This window comes from Podarcis pityusensis (assembly GCF_964106645.2).
Source record: "Podarcis pityusensis genome assembly, chromosome: 14".
NCBI classification, from domain to species: Eukaryota; Metazoa; Chordata; class Lepidosauria; order Squamata; family Lacertidae; genus Podarcis; species Podarcis pityusensis.
In genome coordinates, this window is record NC_138039.1 from 47,227,086 (window position 1) to 47,252,017 (window position 24,932).

General features: G+C 49.1%; 1 protein-coding gene across 1 annotated transcript in view; it reads left to right on the plus strand.

Moving 5' to 3' along the window:
• The window catches only part of UNC13C (unc-13 homolog C), a 138,725-nt gene that overhangs the window by 64,564 nt on the left and 49,229 nt on the right, over window positions 1-24,932 (plus strand). The window contains exons 9-14 of the mRNA XM_080980617.1: window positions 19-160; window positions 14,458-14,627; window positions 15,823-15,938; window positions 16,389-16,552; window positions 19,035-19,185; window positions 22,577-22,645. Of these exons, the coding sequence (XP_080836743.1) occupies window positions 19-160; window positions 14,458-14,627; window positions 15,823-15,938; window positions 16,389-16,552; window positions 19,035-19,185; window positions 22,577-22,645 (812 nt within the window). The remainder of the gene's footprint in view (window positions 1-18; window positions 161-14,457; window positions 14,628-15,822; window positions 15,939-16,388; window positions 16,553-19,034; window positions 19,186-22,576; window positions 22,646-24,932) is intronic.

Below are 24,932 nucleotides of genomic sequence, written 5' to 3' on the forward strand. Positions count from 1 at the left end.
CTTCTTCCTCTCTTGCAGTGGTCTGTGCTCAGGGCTTGCAGGCCAAGGATAAAACTGGCTCCAGTGACCCGTATGTCACAGTGCAAGTGGGCAAGACCAAAAGGAGGACAAAAACCATATTTGGGAACCTGAATCCAACATGGGACGAGAAGTTCTATTTGTGAGTATTCCTTCCTCTTTTGGCTTTCTGGGGTGCATTACTCAGAAGTAAATGTTGCCTGCAACACATGCCATTCCTTACACCTGTGATTCATCATGTTTGCCTGGGTGTTTGCATCTTGGGCCTTATTAAAAGCCCGAAGCCACAGACTCGTATTGTGACTTCTAACTCACAACCAAAATGTGGGTTGGTGTGGACTTCAAGTTCATGTGATGATGATGCTGGAGTGCAATGGCCCCAGGGAAGTATGGCCACCCTAGGGATTGAAGGTAGATTTGGTGGTCTCTTTGGGGAGGGGGTACCCTCAGCCCTTCCTTCATTTGGCCAGGGGGCTGGGGTGGCCTAGGGCTTGGAGCATATGTGAGGCCACCTCTGGTGACTGTAGAAGAGCGAGGTTGGCTCCAAAGATGGAGTATACCAGCTATTAGAACTTAACACCAAATACAGCAGCCAGGAATATGTCATTGTGCTGAAAATGGGGCCATTTGAAACATCCCAGTGGTTTTGCATTTAGCATACAATAACTGCAGGCCTGAAACTGTGGAAATGGGCTGTCTCTGGAGCATTTTTCTGGGGGACATTGATTTCTATATTGGAGAGGATGCTGGGATCTGCCTCTGGGATGTTCAACTCAATTTAGTGGCATGCAATTTCTTATTAGATTATTGTTATGTTTCAGCTGCATAATTTATAAATATGCCGTAATGAAAGTGGAAGTACATTCACGAGATGGATGCCTTCCGTTGGTGTGGCTGGCGTTGCTCTAGGAAGTTAGAATTTTAAAAATGTTTTTAATAAAAGATGTCTTCTCAGGCAGATCAGACCATGGCAGGAAGAAGATTTTGCTTTCCCTCATAGCCGGGAAAAGCATCTTTCTTTATGAGTTGTGCACCTTATGGATGAAGGCCTGGGACATGCTGGTGTCTGTTTATAGCTTAATCATAGCTGATCCAGGACTTTTATGTGGCCAACCTTGACTTTAATTGGTTGCTTGTGAGCATCCAGCCAGGCAGTAGATGAAATGCAAGATGGAGTAGGTGAGAGGGGACCCTTTCTTTGGCAGGATGCCATATTGCTGGCTTGGCAAGGAGGCATGGATATTTATTCCTCCAGTGAGCTGCTGCCAATCAGCCTAGGCAGCATGGAGGGAGATAAAGGCTGCCTCCTCTCTTCAAGTGATCTCAGGAAGGAGCTTTTCTAGAGAGATTGTGGAGGCTGTGGCCTATTCTTTCCTGGAAATGCTTATTTCTGGCTAGGCCCATTGCTGGGAATGACATCTGCTGGAGGCCTCTAATGGTTATTGGAACATGTGGCCATAGACTCTAAAAACCCCTGACCACGTTTGCATCTCTGAGCAGGTTTTCTGAAAGGGTCTCTTCCTTTCTGAAGCAGGATGAGGAGTCTGAGCAGGGAATGGGGCCTCTTGCATTGAACTGTGAAAGCAGGAAGCAGGTGTCTGAGCAACAGTTTCAGTGAGCAGAATAGCAAAGGCACTTGCGGGTGATGATGGGAAAGAGGCTCACTGGGTGTTCATTTAGCAAATGGAATCTGGAAGGAGGGCTGGACAGCCATGTGAGGTTTGCCCACTCAAACAAAAGGCCAAGGAGTCTGGATGTTGTCTTTGGCTGGGTGTCCGTGGCATGGCATAGGGTAGGGGACACAGGTGGTGCTTTGGTCTAAACCACGGAGCCTCTTGGGCTTGCTGATCGGAAGGTTGATGGTTTGAATCCCTGTGATGGAGTGAGCTCCCATTGCTCTGTCCCAGCTCCTGCCAACCTAGCAATTTGAAAGCACGCCAGTGCAAGTAGATAAATAGGTAAACTGCAGGAAGGTAAATGGTGTTTCTGTGCGCTCTGATTTCCGTCACGGTGTCCTGTTGCACCAGAAGTGGTTTAGTCCTACTGGCCACATGACCCGGAAAGCTGTCTGTGGACAAACGCTGGCTCCCTCGGCCTGAAGCAAGATGAGCGCCACACCCCATAGTCACCTTTGAGTGGACTTAACCATCCAGGGGTCCTTTACCTTCTCTTTACCTTGGGGGAGTCCAGTGAAACTGAGTGCAGGTTGCGGACAAGAGGCTGTTAGTTTTCAGGGCAGGACCAAAGTGGGATCCTCCACAAAATACGTTGCAGGGAGGAGGAGAAGGAGCATCTCCTCATCTGGGTTCCAGCCAGCTGTACCCAACCTCTAGAATACTCTATTCCATCCCTTCCCCAGGCAGTCATCATCCCAATGCCCACTGAGCATGCTCAGTCTTGGTGTGTCTGTGTATTTGGGAGGTTCCCACTTAGGATTTTAAAGAAAGGTGTTTTTTGTGTTTCTTCAAACTAGGGGCTCTGCCTAGCATAGCTGATGCTCTCCTTTTGCTTCTCTCTCTCTGCACACACCAGCTGCGTTTACTGTTAGAGGGAGTGATGCTCAGCATTTGGGCCTGTCTTCAGCTCCCTGCTAGCTCACATGTACACACCTATCCTCCTTTGGGCCATTTTGTACTGTAAGATGAAGATTTTGCCCTGGTGCAGAGCCCTCTCTGGGCCATGCACTGGCTTCCTACTTTTTCACAGATGACTTGCCTGCCTACAGGCCACAGCCACTCATGTCCGTGGTGACAGTTCCCCAAGCCCAGGGCCACCTTGACCCCGCTGGGGGGGGTGTCCCCTTCCTCCTGAGCAGCCAGCTGGATTCCCTGGAGGTTGCCTTCCTTTTCTGAAGGGTTCTCTGTGATTCTGCTTCTCTTTTGCCAGGCTCTTGGCCAGCCTCTCGCCTTTCTCTGGCTCAGTGGCGCCCAGGCAGGCCTGTGTGCTTGGGGCTCCGGCTGCACGGACCAACAACCCCACGCATTTTATGAGCTTCAGAGCAACACTTTTCTAACCTGAAATTTTGCCTTTGCTTCCTATCTGGGTGGCTGACTCCGGATGCCTCTTTTGGCTGGCTGTCTCTTGCTTGCCATCTGGCATCAGTAAACAGCTTCCGCCTGTGCCGGCTGTTTGATCCAAAATAAGCAAATAAATGTTAATTAACTCAAATAACACAAACAGTGGAGCTTTGGAAATCCACGATTTGCTCTCTTCGCCAACCCATTCATTTTGGGCAAGTTGCGATCGCTTGACTCAGCCTCGGCAGCAAACTTGGGGAGGTGCACAACCACCACCCCTCACCTACAAATTCAGCGGGGGGGGGGAGTCCTCCATGGAAGCACAAGAGGGCTGTGCACAACAGCGCTGATGAGTGGCTTCTCCCTGAGATGCAACAGAACAACCCTCCCCTGAGCAGCTTTTCAGCTTCTCAAAAGGTGTATGTGCATGTTTGAAATAAGGTCACAAACATTCAGTTGCATCAACAATCAAGCCCCACTTCAGAAAGCAGTAATAATTTTTAAAAAGAAGTCAAAATGTTCACCTGAAGCTTTGGGGGGGGGCGGGTGCCAAAGAGACCATCAAATCAGCATTGGGTCCGCTGAGAATGCCCTTTGGCTCATAGTGGCTAGAAGCCCACCTACTAGTCCTTGTTCTCCCCAGGCCACTCCTCTGCTGCTCTGGGAGGCTGGGCGAGGCACACAGGCTCAGCAGAGAAATCCAGTTGCTGGCATGGGCCGTTGCAGCAAAGACAGAGAGCTGGTGATTGCCAAGGGCGCAAGGGATATGAGGAGGGTGCCGGTATAGCTCCTTGCCAAGGGCACAAAGGAGCCTAGGTGCACCTCTGAATGCAGAGCTGCTTAGGGGCATGGAACTGAAAGGGAACGGGAAGCCCCCATATTTGCTGCTGAGTGAATGAAGAGAGAGACTTTCATCATCCTAAAGGAGAACTTCATGAAAGGCATAAGAGCCATGTAACGGGGCTGTGGCTGCAACCCTACATAGCCCCATGCTGAGCACAGCACAACTTCCTTGCTTTGAGTAAAAGTCCTTTTGCTCTGCAGCTTTACATAAAGTAAAAGTCCAGTGCAGTTTCGGTAATCGGCTTAAGAACTGAGCAGTTACTGTGCATGTACATCCAGCTGATGTCCAAAGGAGGAAAGAGTTCCTTGCTTGACCACAAACCATGATGGCTCTGAAATGCTTCTTGTGTGGAAGACAACGATGTGTGCCATGATGTGCAGGGACCTGGAGAAGCCCGGGGGCAGATCCAAGTGTGGCAGCAGCAGCAGCTGGGAGGGCAGCACAGCCCATTTTGCCCTACCCACCAGCAAAGGAGAGGGAGAGAGACACCCTTCACTCATGCGCAGGACTTGTTCTCTAGATCCAAAGAAACACCCGCCCACACAGAACACACTATAAGCAAGCAGTACTCCAGTGCTTATCTTGCGAACTTTCCTTTTAAATTGTTCAATCATGGCAAAGGCTCCAGTTTCAAAAAAAGGGCAGGAGGGGGAGGTCTGATCTCTCCTCCACTTTCAGTTGTTTTCCCAGATATGCAGGGGAGGAAAAGGGGTTGTGGGAAGAAAGGATAAAGGACATTCTCAAGCCCTTCCCAGTACTCACCCACCCCAACACATGATGCTGCAGCTACTGAGCACACTTTTCAACCAGCCGCCTCTCTCCCCTGACTCAGGAACAGACCACGTCCTCCACTTTGTGGAGGAAAACCCCTTTTGCTCTCCCACACACAGATGTGCTTGCACACACACACAAATACGCCCCCTTTGGGAAGGAGAAGGAAGGAGTCTAAGACCCTGCCAGAGCCCTCACACCTCCTTCACAAAACCCCTGATTGTCCTCAACTTGGGGGGGCAGCTCCCCAAATTTTCCAGGGGGGGGGTAAAGGGACCTGGGCCCCTCAGAGTTGGTGCCTATGGAAGACAGCACCCCTCTGAATGATGCCAGTAGCTGGGAACCACAAGAGGGGAGAGTTGCCGCTGTTGCTCTTGTAGGCAGCCAGCTGGGGCAATTGGTTGGCCACCATGGGATCAGGACACTGGGCTGATGCAGAAGGCTTTGCGATCAGTTCACAGTGAAATCGAAAGGTTCCAGTGATGCCTGAAACCCTGAAGGGACCCTGCCCATCAAATGCAGGATGGGCCAATCCATTGGCTGGGTCAATTGAAGGCAACTTCCAGGCTGCTTCTCGTCTCCACTCTCCCTCCCTGAAGGTGGAAGTGCTGAAATGAGCATAGGCAGCCTTTGAAGGGCCTGGTGGGGGTTTTCCCTGGTAGTCACCCTGTGTGCAGTCAAGGAAGCCCCTCTGCCATTGAACAAGTGAGTAAGCCTGCAATGAAGTTTTCTAGTGAGAGAAACAGAGGGGGGAAGCCCAGGAGGTCAGCCACTGATGTGCATGACAACAGATTGGACAGGAAGAAAGGGTTCTCTCTCTCTCTCTCTCTCTCTCTCTCTCTCTCTCTCTCTCTCTCTCTCTCAATTAGCATGTCTGAAATGACCCCAAGCAAAGTTTAGATTTGAGCTACTGGATCAATTAGAGTAAAGCAGATTGGAACAGGGCAGAATTGGGGCAGAGCCTCCCTGGGCCCCCAAATCTGGTTCTGTGCCCTGAGCCATGACAAGGATTTGAATCCCCAAGAGGGTCCTTCTGCAGGGGCACATCCACTAAACATCAGTTCCTGTCTGGATTCTGGGATGGCCACTGGAGTGCCTACCCTGTCGTACTCTGCTACCAGAAAGCTGAAGGCTGCTGGGGCCATGAGAAATAAGGCTTGGTGGTGGAGAGAGATATTCAGAGACAAAGCAAGATGGCCATGTTTGCCAAAGAGTGAGGCAGCCTCAGAGGATCATGGGGACTGAATGGAAAGGGGGTCCCAGTCAGGTCAAGACTTAGAACCCCCTGGCCTAAGAGAGCAAAACTTCAAAGCACCACAGGTGTTCACAGGGTGTATGGCTGACACTCTGCTAATGCCCCAGGCAAGAAAGAAAATTTTGCAAGTTCTTGTGGAAGGCTTGGATGGTATGTCATCATTTCCATGCAAAGCGGAGCTGTTTAAAAGGCAGCCCTCTGATTAAGAAAACCGGGTGGAATACACTGTTGCTGCCATTTGAGGAAGCTTTTTGAGAACTGCAGCTGCCCGCAGAACTATGAAATTGGAAAGGGGTTCGCCAAAGGGCACCGAGGCCAGCTCTAGCCAGCCAGCCAACTGCTCCCCTTAAAAGGCATTTGCAGATGTCCTATAACCTGCTTCTGTTCTCCACAGGTCCCCCCATTGCAGACTGCTCCTCTTTGGAGCTTTGCCCAGAGTTCAGGGCTGTGCTTAGAACATGCAGGGTGATGAATTAATGAATGAATGTGCTTCTCCCTGCACCATTTCCCTTCCCACTTCCAGTAGACTTTATATTGTCAATAAGAAGAAGAGCGGTAGCTCCTTCTCTTCCTGGGGTCAGACCCCTGCTTCAGTCTAGGAGCCCCCCTGGGCTCTTTCCCCCTTCGCGGAGATGGAGATCTGGACCTGTCAGCTTCTAGGAGCAGACGGAGGTTCGTTGTGGCTTTGCTTATGAGCCGTCCCGCGCTGAGTCAGAATCCAGCCTCTTAGGAAACAGCTGAGAATAGGTCCCTGGTATGGCCAGGTAGGGACTTCTTCTGCCAGTGCTGGCTGTGGCTGGAGATAACGTGTTGGCTACCAAGGAACCTGCCTTCCCATCAATGCCATGGGATTTGAATATCCCAAGAGTGAGTTAGTTTTACTCCTGCATGTATCAGTCTCCACATGGCCTCTGGGATTAATAGAAATGGCCAAGGATTTAAAGCATGCAGCTTTCTGGTTACAAGTATGGATTTACTTTACATTATGCAAATTGTTTCTTTGACCCTGCTTGGTCTTGAAATAATCCTGTGTTTGCTTTTGAAGACTGATTACAAGGAGAAGCGGTTCTGTTGTTGGGTTAAGGGAGGATGTTCTGTTTATCTGCCTGATCCCTCTTCCTCCCTCCATGATCGCCCAGTATAGAATTCAGGGCCAAAGAAAACTATGCTGTTAGCTCCATAGGTTGAAACATGGAGCTGCCTCAGTCATGTAGAAAGGGGAAAGGGTGCAATTTTAATTGCAGGGGGAAGGGCAAGTGGATGGGAGGGCTTGGTACTTATCTGAACACCCACACCCAATGGCTGATAAGGTCAGAGCCCTCTGCCCCTCTAGCAAAAGTGGCTGGGGCAAGTCTGTATCTAAGTGCATAGAATGGTCTCCATCATCTCGACCACAGCCCTAGAAATGATGGAGAACGTTGACGTTCCAGTGGTGAGGCACAGAGGTAGCCCAGTCCCCAAGTCCCTGGGAGTTCAGTCATGCTGCCTCTATCAAAGGCAGGAAACTCATTCCTGCATTTCTGTGGCTTCCTAGAGGTGTGCAGAGCTATGTGGCATCTGCAGCAAAGGGCTTTCTTCAGGAGGCGCCTTCCTGCAGTGTCTGCTGCTGGACAAACCAGCCCCATCCTGATCAGAAGCCAACTTCTCCCACACCAAGAAAGAGGTGGCAGCCCAGGTGAGAGGGCGGTGGCAAGCCCAGGACTGCCCAAGCCAGCTTTATGCTGGGGTGAGGTCAGAACCCTGGATGCTCTCTGTCAAAATACAAAAGCAAAGGGTTCAGGACCTTGGACAGCAGTCTTACAGCTCAAACCAGCGGGACAGTTACCGTATTTTTTGCACCATAACACTCACTTTTTTCCTTCTAGAAAGTAAGGGGAAATGTCTGTGCGTGTTATGGAGGAAATGCCTACGGGTGGCATGCCTACAGATTTTCCTCCTCTAAAAACTACGTGCGTGTTATGGTCGGGTGCATGTTATAGAGCGAAAAATACGGTACTTTCACACTGGCCTGCTGCAAGGTTCTCCACCCTCTGGCTGCTGAAGGACTAGTGCCCTTCGATGAGGCAATTGGCTGCTTCCAGGAGGGCACTTGGTCAGCGTGTGGTGCCTCCGTGGTCTTTCTGAATGTGCAAGGCCAGCTGTGCCAGCACCACAACACTCCATGTGCACCTGGCACCTCCCTGTGGCCCCTGCATAGCCATCTGGGTTCATGCTTCTATGCCAGGAACAGCCTTCCTTGGTGAGTGCCCTGTTGCAGCATTCCCCATGCCAGGCTTCCCTGTGGCCCCGGACTGCAAGGTAGAGAAGACGGCAGGGACTAGGCTGGCTGCAGTTCAGCTGAAGGGAGAGGTGCCCAGGCACTCCTGGGTGGTGCTGAGAGACCTCCAGTCACTTTGCTCTTGTCATAATCCTCGGCTTTCTGAGGAATGCGAGGTCTGATTACATCAAATCAAGAATCCACTGAATGCAGCTTGTTTTGTGTAAAGCATCGCCACCTCCTTTGTGTCCCCTCCCTCCTTGCCTTGCTACAAAACCCTCTTAATCTAAAGAGGCCAGGCACACAGTGGGGGCTGGGAGGCAAATCCCCTCCCAGGAAGAAGCTCTCACAGCTATTCAATGCATCTCATGCTTGCACGTGGCATAAGCTGCAGACACCTTGTTGTGGGCTCACAGCGCCTCGCATGTTGCTTTGGACCACGGCTTACCTCCGTTGTAACGGTTTTAGTGACAGATGGGAGATGCCCCAGCCCTGCAGGCAGAATCATAACCACAAAGCATGTGAAATGAAATAGATCACTAGATGTAAACAGATGCAAAGCCTGTGAATCGATGTTGCATTAATACTGTATGAATCGGTGAGGGGCGGTTGTAGAAGTGGCCTCCTTTTCGAAGGACTGTGTGTCCTCAGCAGTCAGGAGGCGAGGAAACCTGGAGGGAGGGGCAGCACGGAATAGGGCAGGGGGCTGAGCAAGGGGCAAGGAGGGGAGGCAGGGGCAAGAGGAGGTGAGAGCAGGAAGGTCCACAGCCCCGTGGCAGGGAGCCCTTGCTTTGCATGCAAAAGGTGCCATTTGAAGAATATTTTAAGTTGCAAGACAGGGAAATGAGATCCGCCTCCTGCTGCCTCTGACTTGGACCTTGAAGCCGAAAAGCTGGACCTGCAGGACCAACAGGCAGAGACCCTTGATAGAGGGCTCAGTGAAGGGGTTGGGGATTAGCACCCGGCCTGCTCTGGCCTGCTGGAGGTGCAAGGGGAGTTTCATGACTGGCCATAGGCTGCACATCCTTCCACTGGCCACAGGCACATCATGTGTAGGCCTGGCTCACACATAACCCTAAGCCGGGCAGATTTGAGGGTAAACCATACACAGCATGGGTTTGCCCCTGTGGCTCGCTGGAAGTTGAAACTGCTTCACATGTACTATTACGTTGTCGTCTTTATGAGGATATACGTTTGACTTTTATTACACCTGTTTTGCAAAAGTCCAGGAAAGAATCGGAACACCATAGTTTAAAACTACTGCTAGAGGACAAGAATCCCAAGACTACATTAAATGTAGCCAAATTCTGTGCGTCTGCAATTAATCGCAGGAAGCAAGTGGTATCCCATAATGACCAAACCCCCAAATGTTAATTCCCGGGGGCACGCTAATAATTAATTTTAATTTTTTATATTTAAATCCTTGTTATACTCATATTGTCCTCTGTATTTCTGATATTTTATTTTTTTTATGATCTGTGATATTGTGTGTGTTGACACTGGTCTGTGACCGTATTAATAAATTCATTCATTCATAACCCTAAGCCATTTTGAGGGGGTTTGCCTGAACCCTTCCCAGTGGCTTCACTGCCAGTTCATTTTCTACCAGCAAACCATGATCCAAAGCCCTGGTTTGTTGATGGCTTACAAGCCTTGGGTTGTTGTCATGATAGCTTAGTGTACAAACCCAACATGCTTCCTTAAGTGTGCCTTGTTTGGCCATCCCACCCCAGACCCTTGCCAGGCTGCAGAAGCAGGAGCCAAGAGTGGCTGGGAAGCAATCTAAGCAAACCATGGCTTCTTTCATTGTGGGCTCGGCATTGTGTGTGTACCAGGCTAGTCTCCATCTTCACTTGACAGTCCCAGGTCACCAAGACCCACTGTGGCCATGTGCCCTGATCCTGACAGATGAGAATGACCTTCTCAGGAGAGTCTGAACTAGAGGAATGAGAAGGCCTGGGGAACAATGTGGGGAAGGGAGGATGATAGCTTCTGTGTTTACTGTAAGCACATGCAATACCCAAATTGAAGATGCATTTCTGTACCCAGAGGGTCCTACCATATACACAACAGGAGCATACCACCACCATGCAGGTGGCACTGCAGCCTCTTGGGCTTGCCAATCAGAAGGTCAGCGGTTCGAATCCCCACAATGGAGTGAGCTCCCGTTGCTCAGTCCCAGCTCCTGCCAACCTAGCAGTTCGAAAGCACGCCAGTGCAAGTAGATAAATAGGTACCACTGAGGCAGGAATGTAAACAGCATTTCCATGAGCCCTGGTTTCCGTCGCGGTGTTCCTTTGTGCCAGAAGCAGTTTAGTCATGCTGGCCACATGACCTGGAAAGCTGTCTGCAGACAAACACCGGCTCCCTTGACCTGAAAGCAAGACGAGCGCCGCAACCCCATAGTTGCCTTTGACTGGACTTAACTGTCCAGGGGTCCTTTACCTTTTTACCATCACCACCAACTTTGTTGCTCACAAATTGTTCTTTGCCTTCTTCCAGTGACTTCTGATTCAGTTTGTAGATACTAGATGCTGACCTGCAGACCTGGCCAATCCTGTACATGTCTACTCGGAAGTAAATCCCATTGAGTTCAGTGGATGTAGGCATTTTGAGGTTGCATTCCTCTGTGCCTTTGCCCGGGAGGAAGCTCCACTGAACAGAGTTGGGTCTTAGGATGCAAACGGCTGCTCTGTAGTTGTCATAAATATGCCAGTACAATTGTATATCCTGGCTAAGTTACGTGTGATGTGTTTTGTGTTGTTAAAGCAGTAAAATTAGTTTACATCTGATAATAAACAGTGTATATTCTTCAGATTTCAGGTCCGCCCCCCCCCCCCCGGCTCAAATTTTCCAAAAGTTTCCCAGAAATCTTACACCTGTGTTCTGAGCCGCTCCAAAGTAACTTGATATCTCTTCTTGTTTCTTTCAAAATGACTACAGATTACTCTCTCTGCTGTCACTTTAAAATCTGATCAAATGGATTGTGTTGCCACTCTGTAAGTTAATTAAGACAATCAAGCACAGCAGTCAGGATTTTGTCTAGCATGCCCGGTGCAGTGAAAGTCCCTCTCCTCCCTCCCCCGCCGCCCCCAGCAAGTAAATTTGGCTCTGCCTCCTGCTACTGGGGCTGCACGGCTTTGATGCTATTTGGAGCCACTATAAAAATGCAGCGTTTTCTTCCTCCTTCAATTATTTATAGCAGGGAAGAATTGATTTTGTGAAAATGCTGCCAGTCTCCTGGGGGAAAGGAGGAGAACTGGAACTCCCACGAATAACTTCATTTAGACCTTACAAGGCCCTTGGGTTGTGGGTTCGATCCTGGCACTACCCCCATAGTGTTAAGCCTTGCTCTCTTGGGAAAATCTGCATAGCTATAAATATGTCATGCAGGAGGAGAGGATGGCAGATCCAGGAACAGGATGCTGAGCCTTACTGGGCAAGCATTTGCACAGAGCACTCCGTGTGTGTGTGTGTGTGTGTGTGTGTGTGTGTGTTCTCATAGGAAATCCACTCAGAAGATAGATACAGTGGTACCTCTGGTTGTGAACGGGATCCGTTCTGGAGGCCTGTTCGCAACATGAAAAGAGCGCAACCCGCAGTGGCATGTCTGCGCACGCACAGGTTGCGATTTGCCACTTCTGCGCATGCGCATGACATCATTTTGCGCTTCTGCGCATGCATGAGTGGCAAAACCCAGAAGTAACCCTTTCCAGTACTTCCGGGTCGCTGCAGGACGCAACCTGAAAGAGCATAACATGAAGCAGACGTAACATGAGGTGTGCCTGTAGAGAAAGATAGATAGATAGATTATAGATAGATAGATAGATAGATAGATAGATAGATGATAGATAGATGATAGATAGATGATAGATATAGATGATAGATAGATAGATAGATAGATAGATAGATAGATGATAGATAGATAGAGATAGATAGATGATAGATAGATGATAGATAGATAGATAGATAGATAGATAGATAGATAGATAGATGATAGATGATAGTTAGATAGATGATAGATAGATAGATAGATAGATAGATAGATGATAGATAGATAGATAGATGATAGATAGATAGATAGATGATAGATAGATGATAGATAGATAAATGAGATGATAGATAGATAGATAGATAGATAGATAGATAGATAGATATAGATAGATTATATATTAGAATCAAATGTACTTCAGTGGTAGCCCCCTACTTAGGCAGCAGGCAGACGTGCCTGGTACCATTTCTGAGGTCTTTTCAGTGCATGATGAAGAAGTTTCTCCTCACCCAGGCCTTTTGAAATAACTCATCTCAGCTGGCCCTCCGTTTTTATTTTTTATTTTTTGGTGGGGGAGGGTTGCAGTGAATTCTTTTCTGACATTTCCATGTCGTCTCCCTCTTTTAAAATGGTCTTATGTTTTACTTCTTATTTCACTTGTTGTTCTTTCCCCTCAGTTTACTAAGCTGCCCCCAAATTAATAAGTAAAATAGGGAAAAGTGCTGCCCTGGCAGGCAGGGTGGAGCTACTGCCCCTTCATCCTTGCTCCTGAAACTGGTCCTCCCAATGCCACCCACCCAGCTTGGAAGCAATCCTTCCTCCTATGTTGCTACACAGGGTTGCAGGACTTGGGGAGCTGCTGCTTTTCAGAGGAAGGCAGAAAGTTTTGTGCATGTGATCATGCACACACACACACACACACACACACACACTCCACTTGGCAAAAGGCAACGCACAGAGCTGATCTGAATCCACTGTGGAGCCCCAAAGTGGAAGAGCGTTTCTCACCCAGAGGCTGCTGAGAAACGGCCCCTTCAGCTCCTGCATTCAGCAGCCCAGGCTCCAAACTGGATGCATAAATATTGGGGGGGGGGGGGGAGAGCTTCTGAATCATGTCACCTCATCAGCTGGACAGCCAGGCTTGAACTGGGGTGGGGGGATGGGGAAGTAAAGCAGATAATTAACAACAGGCTGGAGAAACCACAGTAACCAGGTTTTGTTTATGTCGTGACCTAGATTTGCTTTTCATCTCTTTGACAAGACAGGAAATCTTTTATTTCCTATGAATAATCACAGACATGATTCATCACCCCCCCATAACCGATCAAGAATCATAATAACAAACAGCCCCAACATTTTACACATACCATATTTTTCCGTGTATAAAACGACCCCTATTTTTTTTAACCCAAAATGAAGAAATTATGTTGTTTAGCTTTTGGGGGGGGGGGGAGGAGGTCACTTCTGCCAATCACTCACTTACCTGCCCGCCACTGCCGATTGCTTGCCACAGCCACTGCCGATCCCACAGCCGCCACTTGTCTGCCCACTTGCCGCCACCAACAGCCCAGCCGCCCACTTGCCGCAGCCGCCAATCACCTGCCCAATTGTCACAGCCAATCACCAGCAGGCCTTGCCGCAGCGACCAATCACCCGCCCAATCGCCACTGCCAATCTCCTGCTTGCTGCTGCCATTAATCGCACGTTCCCCCTCTGCATTCACTATCCGTGTATAAGACGACACCCAATTTTTGCCTAATTTTTTTTTTTTTTAGCAAAAAGCATCGACTTATACATGGAAAAATATGGTATGTTTTTTCTCAGTTTAACTTCTGAGCCCAAGGATACAACAATCCGTATGTCCAGGCTGCAGAAGAAACGTCCGTTGGTGGTTAGGGTGTGGCTCTGACCTTGATGGTGGCTGCTGCTGCATTCAGGCAGAAAACCAAAAGGCTCAACTCTGCAGCCCACCCTTCTTTCTCCGTATTTTTGGCCTTATTTTTGGCCTTCCTCCTTCAGCCAGGACCAGCTAAGCCTTCTCTCTCTCTCTCTCTCTCTCTCTCTCTCTCTCTCTCTCTGTCTCTGTCTCTATCTCTGTGGTCCCACTGCTTCTTACCTGAGCATTTTTATCCAGTAACTCCGTGGTGCCTGCATTTCTGAAGTCTATGCTGGCCTGAGACAAACCAGGTCATGATCCTGACTAATATCCTTGTTCCTCCTGTGAAGAACAAGAGAGCCTCCCCTCCCCCACCCCGGAGGTGCCTCTGGAGAGGAACAAGGGCACCTGCCTGTTTGCTGGGCCTGAGAAGCTCTTTCTGTGTGCAGGGGTCTGGCTACAGTTTGAGGTCACTCTTGTAGAGTGACAGCTGCTTATCAAATGCAGCCCAAGTGTGACCTCAAACCATAGCCAGACCCAAAAAGCAAAGGCCTCCAGAAGCTCCCTGGGCTCAGTGGGACGTTGCCCTTTGACCTGACATGCCCCGTTCCAGAGCCACCACCTGTACTATGACTTTTCCTTTTCAGCGAATGCCACAACTCAACAGACAGAATAAAAGTCAGGGTCTGGGATGAGGATGACGACATCAAATCTCGGGTGAAGCAGCACTTCAAAAAAGAATCAGACGACTTCTTGGGGCAAACCATTATCGAAGTGAGAACCCTCAGCGGAGAAATGGATGTTTGGTACAACCTTGGTAGGCAATACTCTTGTTACAAGCAAAGTCTCCCCAGGGGAAAGGGGCTTCCTTTGCCAGTGGCCAGAGTCAGACACAAAATGTTGAAGCATGTGGAAATGTTCAGGGTGGCAGGAGAGGATATATTGTTTATTAATATCCTTCCTAACTTGCGCTAGCAAGTTCCTTATGTAGAAGAGTTACATTCCCCTTTCTTACATGCACAGCAGATAGCTGGTTGCAGGCTCGTTAGAACCTCTGCCTCAGATTGAATTTTATGTTCCCAGTAAGTTCCCTTGAATCCATCTTAAAAGAATAAAGACACCGCAATCCTATTCATAGTCAACAAAAAGTAAGTTTACTCACATTCAGGCAGTACACAGTATCAATCCTGAAGACAGGCTTAAAAAGTTAAAGTTACAAAGACTGCAAGCCAAGAGAGCAGTCCTAGCTGGAAGCAGATGGAAGGAGGAAGAGAAAAAAGAAGAGAGGGGGTGCTGTGTGACTCGTCCTTTTGTTACCTGGACAGGTAAGGTCACGCCCACCTCTGGTCACATGCAAGAGGAAGGATGATCCAGACCAGGAGGAACAGGAAGTCTCGACTGGCTGGACCAAATATTCCCTTGCGCGTCCACTCTAGCATTACAAGGAATGTTGTACTTGACTGCTACCCGTGGACCACATCCCACAAAGCAGGCGTTTCTTTCCTAGCCTTGTTTACCCCTAACCCAAGTCCATCACCTCCATCTTTGGTGGTCTTGAAGATCCTGGCCAAGGCAGAGACATGCAACCTTTTTTTCTTTCCCTTCTTTCACCTCCTTCTTGTTCAGACAAGGTGATTTTAAAGTGATTTTAAAGCATTGTATGGACACACACACACACACACACACACACTTCTTCTGTTTCACACAGATCATTCCTGGGTGTGCCAGACCTCTTGCTTTGTCTCATTGGTTTCAAGGGGGCGTTCACAAAAAATGTTCCCAGGCCTTTGAGCTTCTCCACACCCACCATGCGCACACAGCTTTGGATCGGGAGGAGGGCAGAACTGTTGCTCCTCTTGCAGGAATGCTTTACCCATGGCCAAAATTACTTGCACAAAAGCAGTGACATCTGCTTGTGGCAGCATTTGGTCCTCTCAGCTGCCAACAATAGCTTCTTTGGCCACAGCCAACGTCTTTCTTTCCTTCTCTCCTCCCCCGCCTGCTTTTACTAGACAAACGAACCGATAAATCTGCTGTCTCCGGAGCCATTCGGTTGAAGCTCAACGTTGAGATAAAAGGAGAGGAGAAGGTAGCCCCTTATCATGTGCAATACACCTGCTTACATGAGGTATGTGGTGGAATGGGACTTTTCCTTCATGCGCATGGCCCAGTGGTAGCTCGCAAGGAGCCTGGTGGTGACTCTCAGGGGGACAAGGCTCTGTGGCTGAGAGAGGAAGACCAGGCAGGGCCCATAGGTGGGTGGGTGGCTGGGTGCAGAGTCTACAAGATGGCAAACTGATCAGGACTGGTAGGGGGTAAGAAGCTGAGGAGGGGGCGAGGGGGCTTGTGCCAAGGCCAGGAAATGAGGGGGCCAAATCACTCCTGGCATTCCAGGAGGATGTTTGTGGGCTCTAAGCTTTTCTCAGACCTCATTTGTCCAAAGATCGCTGTAACAAGCAAATAGGATGTGAAATTAATGAAAGTTTGGAGGAAATGTGAGCATAATACAGCCCTGTCTTCTCCAGTGGCACCTGGAGGTTGAAATTTCCAATTAAGGTGAAAAATGTGTTCCCTTCAGAACCTCTTCCATTACTTGACTGAGGTGAAGTCAAGCGGGGCTGTGCAGATCCCTGCAGTCAAAGGAGACGAGGCCTGGAAGGTCTACTTTGATGAAGCCGCCCAAGAGATCGTTGACGAGTTTGCAATGCGTTATGGCATCGAATACATCTACCAAGCGATGACGTAAGTAGCACAGCATGTTGAACTGGGAACAGAGCTGCTGGCAGCCGGGGCGGATTGGGAGGGCGGCGGCGGCGGCTGCAAATGAGTTGCTGAGCTCCCATGAAGAGTAGGAGCTGCAGATCCATTTTCAAAAAATTATTTTGACACACCAAGTTGGTTTTATTCCAGCATCAAAATGCAAGTTCTTACTGCCGTCCTTTTAGGTATGCCTGGGGAAAGTGTAAAGCTCTTTGTAAAGACTTTGAAAGCATTGTGGTATTTGCATACTAAATATTTTTTGCAGTGCAGGTGAGCTGCTCCTGAACTAGTGCCATCCACCCAAGGCAACTGAGGGCTTTTTCAATGCACAAAAGCAAAATATCCGTTCCATTTGCCAGAAGGAAATCTTTCAACCCAGAGATGTGAAGGGATGCCCCACATGCCTCATTGCACACCCACAATCACAAGGTCTGCCCCCTCCAGTTCAGCTGGCTGTGTGTGCTCCAAGGACAGCTGCTACTGCTGCCTCTGTTGCAACACATGGGATCAGCACCCTTGCCTGGCTCTCAGGAAGCTTAAACTTTGGTTTGAGCTTCTCCAGCTATAACTCAGAGGAAAGAAGACAAAACCACAGTACCTCACAAGCTCCCCTGAGAAATATGGATGACTTCCTCCCTTTGCTGGCCTGAGGCTTTTTCTTCTGTCAAATGCAGTGTGTGGGGCATTGCTGTGTCCCAAATGCTTTTAAGAAACCATCTCATGAATCCTTTGCCTCCCTCCACCAGTTTGCTCATTGGCTGGTTTATTTCACCTTCCCCACCCCCTGCCCCAAGAAGCAGAAGGCACCATGTGTGGTTGTCGCTGTGATCCCCCTTTCATCCTCACAACGGCCCTGTGAGGTCAGCTAGGCTGAGAGTCAGAGTGACTGGCCTGAAGCTTCACAGCTAAGCAGGAATTTGAATTTGACGGGTCAAACTCTTGCTCTGTTACTCCAAGTTGCCTGCGGCCATCCCTGTGCTTTGCAATTCTGATTGTTAGCCGTCAGAATTCCATCACTTAACCTTGGTTTGTTGGGCATAGTCAAATGAGCATCTGGATCAGGGGTGGGTAGGGTTGGAGTTTGCCCTGTATTTCCCCTATTTCCACTCTGCTCCTGTTTGTTTGTTTGTTTGTTTGTTTGTTTGTTTGTTTGTTTGTTTGTTTGTTTCTCTCTCTCTCTCTTGATAAGGATCCTCTCCAAATGCCCATTCCACTCCTATAGGAAAGGCATTGCTAAGTTGGCTGGAAAAGCCACCTCCTGCTCCTTTCCTTTCCTTTTTTCTCATCGCTACCACTCCTCGCCCCACCCCCAGGGAGGAGCAAACCAAGGCACAGCTTTCATGTTGTTTCTTCCAGTTCCCGGCAGCTTCAGCTGGGTTAAGGTGGCCATCCACAGAGCTGCAGCCTGGGAGTGCCAGGCCCCGTCCCTCAGAGAGCAACAGGTTCCAGGGCTCTACAAACAAGTGGTTTGTGCCAGTGTAGTCCAGAAGACCCAGTTCTGAACATACTTACCTACATGGTATTTGAGAGAGGAGGGTGGGGAAAAAGTAGCTCCCCAGAAGGCATAAAATTTCAACACCTGGTGCTGACTCAATACAGCTGCACACTTCTGTTGCTGGGCTCCACTGAAAACGACTACTCCATGCGAACCAGGAAGTGACTTCTCCAGACAATGGAACAACTCTTTTTTTCTTATCTCCTGGGTGAGATAGGCAGTTGAATGTGCATGTGTACTGCATCCATTTCCCTCCCACCCATCCACCTCTGCCCCAGGAGCTGGCAACCCACGGTATGCCACTGGTGAAAGGTTATGTATTTCAACTCTGGGTAGCAAAGCACAGACAGATTTACAAATTCCTCTCTCTCTCTCTCTCTCTCTCTCTCTCTCTCTCTCTCTCTCTCTCTCCCCCTCTCTCTCTGTCTGTGTGTGTGTGTGAGAGAGAGAGAGAGAGACAGAGAGAGAGAGAGAGAGAGAGAGAGAGAGTGAGAGTGTGTTAAATTCCAGAGGGCCTATCTGGTTTAACTGCAATGGAATGTAAAGGATTGCTTTGAAGTCATTTCAGCACCAAGTAGAAAAGGAAACCACCCCAACCCCCCCTGCCCACCATATTTTACCAGAACAAAAGTGGCAATCCTATAAGCACACACATACACACACACACACCCCACACACAAAGCTGCTATTGGCACAAAAACAAACAGAGAGGGCATGGCCGAAAATCAAAAGGGGAAGGAGGCTCTGCCACTGCCCCATCTCTGCCCATCCAGCATCCTCCAGAAGAAGTTGGGTTTTGACATGCAAGCTGTGAAGGGTCATTCCAAATCTCTCTGAGTTCAGTTCTGTGGTTTTAAAGACTGTCTTCATTTCACCCTGTTCTGGGCATGGTGGATCCCCTGTTCTGCAGCTGGGGGTCCCCCATCTCGCTAGCAGAGCTTCAGCCTGCCCGTCTGGTCTCCCTCCTAGGCATTTCTCCTGCCTGTCTTCCAAGTACATGTGTCCCGGTGTCCCGGCAGTCATGAGCACTCTGCTGGCCAACATTAATGCCTTCTACGCTCACACCACGGCCACAACCAACGTCTCTGCCTCGGACCGATTTGCTGCCACCAACTTTGGGGTAGGTGCTGCTTTCTTCTGCTTCTCCTTGTTTGTTTTCAGTCTAGGTTCCGCCGGGGAAAATGCTCCTTCACCCGCAGTCCCTGAGGCATCAAGACCACCAAGACTTGACACTGGCTTATATTTCTGTGTCACACTGAAGTGCATCTTTCCAATTTGATCTCCAAGGGTGGAGCTGTATTGTTTTTCTTGTTTGATTTGTGAGTCCCCAGTGTAAGTCTGATGGTTCTCATCTTTGCCCAGGAGCTCCCCACTCCCTTCTCTTTGTAACATTTGTAACCGAAAACCGTGGCTGCTGCTTCAGGAGCCAACTGAGGGCTGGAACCAGACCAAAAACAAACAAAATGATATGTGAACGGGTAGCTTAAAAGAGAAGAAATAAGGCAAGGATCTGCAATGAAATTTGATCTGGCTGAATCGAAGATGTTATGTGAACACCTTTTATGGGTATTGTCAGGGAACTGACATCGGAGCTAGAGGCGGAGGGAAGGCTCTCAAATGATGCTGGAGAAGGGCCCAGCAGGGAGAGAGGCAGCTCCGCAGATGGGGAAGCAAATCAGCGCTACACCAGGGATAAGGAGGGGCTGATGGGGGAATCGGCGAGAGGGCTCCAGGACTCTTCACCGGACACCAGCGGGGAGAGCACTGGTCCCCCGCTACCCACGCCCACCCTGCGCAGAAGACTTCCGCGCAGAGAGAGTAGGAGGAGACTGGGTGTCAAACAACTTTTATGTTGGAAAAGATTTAAGAAACGCCCACTGATGGATTCTGCTAGCGACTGAGGCAGCCACGAAGTGAAGGGCTGCCCAGACTGAAAGGTTTAGCAAGGCAACAAAGCCTGGAGAGGCGGCAACTTACGCACGAGCAACCCATACTCATTACAGGTATTATGCCTTGTTGTGATGTGGATTTTTGTTATGCTCTAAATTAGTCTTGTTGCTCAACACACACACCCCAAGTTACTAGCCCTCAGGGTAATATTTTTTATTTATTAATTTTGTTACGTTTATATCATCCTCCATGGAGCTCAAGGTGGCATTCGTGGCTCTCTTCCTCCCCATTTTATCCTTGCAACAACCCTGTGAGGTAGGCAAGGCTGAGGTGAGTGCCAGGTCACCCAGTGGGCTTTGTGGCTGCGTGGGGATTAGACCCCAGACTCTCAAGGTCTCAGGCCAACACTCCAACCACTGTGGCACCACTGCTTCTTCTAGTAAAAAGAAGAATTGTGGAGACTAGACCAAGAACCCAGCATGTTGGTGGGGGAGGCTGGCCGGCCGGCCTGCCTGCTGCCCCCAGCCACCTGCTTGGTTTCCTTGCCAGAGACACAAAAGGAGGGATGCTTCCTCTCTGGCATCCCCAGCTTGGTGGCTGCTATGGCCAAGCAAGACCAGGGTGTTTCCATCCACAAAGGAAAAGGAAAGAAGCCCTTCCTCCATGTCCAGGATGGAAGCAGAGTGCCCCAGGAAAGGAGGAGCTGCTCTCTGTTCCCCACATGCTGCTTGCCTGCCTGGAATTCCTGGTTGCCCAGGGTGAGACTACTTTAGATCAGAGTTCTGAGGTGTCAATTTCTGGAGCCTTTGGGGCTGGCCACCCGGAACTTCTCTGGCTAAGAAACCAGCTGTGGAAAACAAGAGATATGTTTTTAAAAGACTGCAAAGGGTTTGAGCCCCTCCCAGCACTCCTGTTTGCTTCTGGGGAGGGGGGGATGAGGAGTGTGACCTCAATCCAAAATAAAACCTCCACAGACCTCTTTATGTTTCACCCCCAATGATCTCGATGTGAATAAAGCATTACTTTCAATAACAAGAGATGAGACTTCAGTGCTCAGCTGCCAGGAACAAAGAGTGACAAGGCTAAGGAAAGGACACACACACCCCCCACAAAAGCCAGAAAGTAGAGTGACTCTCTCTCACCCCCAGCACACCCAGACAAATTGTCTGTCATAACTCAGTGCAGCAGGGTCAGCAGGCTTATCGCAAACTGATTCGGAGCCTAGAGAAAGCCTTTCTCCCACCTTTGATTTCGCGTGATTTCGCGGCCACCTGGGAGGTTCATTGTAGCTTTTGGAAACAAAAGTCTCACCCGCCACCCCAGTGGCCCAGTCCCCTGTTCCTAACTCCCGTTCCCTCTTGTTCGGAACATGTTTATCTTAATCTCCGCAAGCTAAAGTCCTCTCTCCGAAGTTAATGCTAATTTGCCTTTGACGCAAATGCCAATCCAATTTGGCGTTCAACAGATGGATATCAAGCCTGGCCATCAGCAGGGAATGGAGCCCTGAGTTCAGGGACAGCGCTTGGCTCGTCTTCTTTTCCTAAAAGCAAACTCTTCCAAATATCCTGTGGTTCAGGAAAACCTAAAGATAGCTGGGGAGGGGGGGAAATATTGCATTGGCTTTTATTTAGTTATACAATCAATGTTCACACATCAATTCTGGTACTCTTAAAAAAAATATATTGGTGACATCAACATTAATATTATTATTACTATCATTACATTTGTATCCAATCTTTATTGCAGTGAGCTCTAGGCAGCACTCCTGGTTCTTTCTGATTTTATCCTCATGACAATCTGTGTGGTCAGTTGGGCTGAAAAATGCTGCCAGGGATCAAACCCAAGACCTTTTTATGCAAGTAAAAAAGGACCCCTGATCATTAGGTCCAGTCGTGGCCAACTCTGGGGTTGCAGCGCTCATCTCGCTTTATTGGCCGAGGGAGCCAGCGTACAGCTTCCGGGTCATGTGGCCAGCATGACTAAGCCGCTTCTGGCAAACCAGAGCAGCGCACGGAAATGCCGTTTATCTTCCCGCCGGAATAGTAGACCTATTTATCTGCTTGCACTTTGATGTGCTTTTGAACTGCTAGGTTGGCAGGAGCAGGGACCGAGCAACGGGAGCTCACCCCATCGCGGGGATTCGAACCACCGATCTTCTGATTGGCAAGCCCTAGGCTCTGTGGTTTAACCCACAGCGCCACCCATGCAAATCAGGTGCTTAATCACTGGGCTATGCCCCCTGCAAATTAAAATTCTTCTGAAGGGAGCAGTTGTGACTCCTGGGTTTCAGGGGTAGACTAGAGGATCCTTGGGAACCCTTCCAACTCTGCAATTCTACAGTTCTATGCAGCAGCCGCAGCAAAGTCCCAGGAGTCCTGGCTTTGTGGAGAGGTGGCTCTGCCCTGACAAGTGCTCCAGCCCCCAGCTCCGTTAATTTCCAGCCTTGGGCTTTTCTGGAGGATGCCTGAAGAACCTCCTTGCTGCTTCTAGCTTTTGCAACCTCTTCAGCAGGAGCCAGAAGGGCGGAGGAGGCAGCCATCTATTTGCACTCAAGAGTGCTGTAGTTGTGACCAAGTCACTGTCTTACCTGCAACTCTCTGTGCTGTTGTTTTCCCACGCAGAGAGAAAAGTTCATTAAACTGCTGGATCAGCTGCACAATTCGTTGAGGATTGACCTCTCCAAATATAGGGTAGGTACAGCAACCCCCTTTTGCCCACCGCTTTTGCCTGACATGGGGCTTCTCCTGATAACCTGTTTAGAGCACATTCATCCTGATTTGCTTGCACAAAGCTTCGGAGGATTTCTGTGATGTGTGGCCTTTCCTGAGCATTTGTTCTCATTTGCTAGCACCTTCCCATTGACCTGTCAGCGCACCTTTTACTGCATTTCTCCACCATTTTTCAAATTGCAAAAAGTATGCTGCTGTTTTTAAATAGATTTGTCGCACCAGGGATGCAACCAATTGTGTACAACTAAATTCCCAGCCTGTGATGGATGGTGCCTCCAGGGCCCAGTGTTAGAAATTCAGATAGTTTCTCAAATGGCTTCTTAAACCAGGTCACAGGCATCAAAACAGAATGCCTAGTTGCCTTTTGGGGCCAGATGGCTCAAAAGTCGTATTTTTCAGTACGACTTTTTGGTTTCTGAAATTCATTTTGGTTGTGCAGATAAAATATAATGGGTGGAATTCTACAGGATGTGTTGCTAATGTGTGAAAACAGTCCAGATCCAAGAATCTCCAGGCATGCACCTCCAGATGGTGGAGTTGTCAGGCGCCATCCTGGCACCCGGGCATCTTGACTTGGTTGCCAGTGGCCAATTAGCCAGGTGCAAAATGTTCCTGATGACTGGCAAATTTCGAACGCTGCTCCAGGCCATGTCACTACTTTGTGGGACAGCTTTAGGCACAGGAAAGGAAATGTAGGCCTGTGCAAGTAGAGCACTCTGTCACCTTCACGTAACTTATCCATTAAAAAATAAATAAGTAGACTTTTGTGGTTAGGAGAGGGCAAAGCACTGAAAAGCCTGGGATGAACAAAAGGTGAGGGAGCAGAGGCATAAGCTCCCCCACAAGCAAATCAGAAGAAAGCTCAGTAAAGACTAGGCTTTGTCTAACCCCCAGGTAAGCTTTGTGCCCGGCAAATTAGGATGAATGGTCAGTAGGCAGGTCATATGGAGGAAAGGTGAATCCCACAAAGTGCAGTATCTTATATGGAGGTTCAGTTCCAAGGGTTCTGCATATATGGAAAAAGGCATATACTCAAACTGCCGCACCCAGGCATCCCTAGCCTAAAAGCTCTTTTTGCACTCAGTGTTCCTGGCACTAAAAGAGCTTTTAAGCTTTCTGCCTTGCTTGCAGAGCAAAACCTGCTCAGTGTGCTGTCTCCAGAAGGCTAGGGATGCTTGCATGAGATCTCGTGGGAATTCAGAGAAGCCTTGCAAAATCTTGTGAGATTCACAAGAGTACAAAGATTCACAAAATGTTTAGGGGTATGCGTACCCTGCGTCTCCCCCAGGAAAAAAGCACTGCTTGTGAGAGCATCCCAAAACCAGCACCCGAAAAGAAAGGCAGCCTCACAACTCTTTTTGTGCTGGGAAAACCCGGTGCAAAAAGAACTTTTAAGTTATCTGTCTTGCTTCCATTTAACTTATGAAATTTCAACCAGCCTTCCTTCAACCATATATATTTGAAATCACTCAAGTTAAATGTGTGCGATGCAACCATGCCATACTGATAATCTGGAGAAAACCTTGAGTTTAATTCAGCCTGTGCTGGAGAGATGGGCTGAATGGGGAGCCGCAGACAGACCAAATCTCTCCTGGATGGGCATAGGTGGGGTGTTCCTATCTGCTGACGTTTAGTGATTTTAAAGCACTGTTTTTGGGCACCTGAGCACTGACAGGGACAACACAAATGTCTCTCAGCTTCCCTTCCAAAATTGTGGTGTGGTTTTCTTTGTCACAAAGAGCAAGATGAGCTTTGTGGAGGGGAGAGAGCGGGAAGATTTTGCCTCCTCCCTTGCAATGGTTCTCGCAGAAAAGTCACAGCACGGAGGTGGTAAAATGTGCATTGGAGCAAGGAACTCCCAAGGCACATCCAAGCCCTGCTGGCAAAGCTTAAGAATAATAGGGAGGGTTTAAATGACACATCTTGTATGCATTTACAAGAGGGTGGTGACTTTTCAAGGCCTGAGAGGGAGACTGTGCATCTTGCACATGGTGCTTGAGGCAAAGTGCCCTTCCCTGTTTCACCAGCTGCTGCTCATCCCAGCAGGAAAGAGCTGGTGGTTGAAAGACATTTTTCCACCCTTCCCAGAGGAGGAGAAAGGTTCTCCCCACTTGCCGGCTTGGGTGCTATTTCTCTGCCAAACCCCAACAGGGAGCTGAGAGGAAGCCCTCCCTTGGCCATTTCTGATGTGCCCTGAAGCACAAATCCAGCTTCTTCTCCCAGCGAAGCCATTGCAAGAGCGATGCTT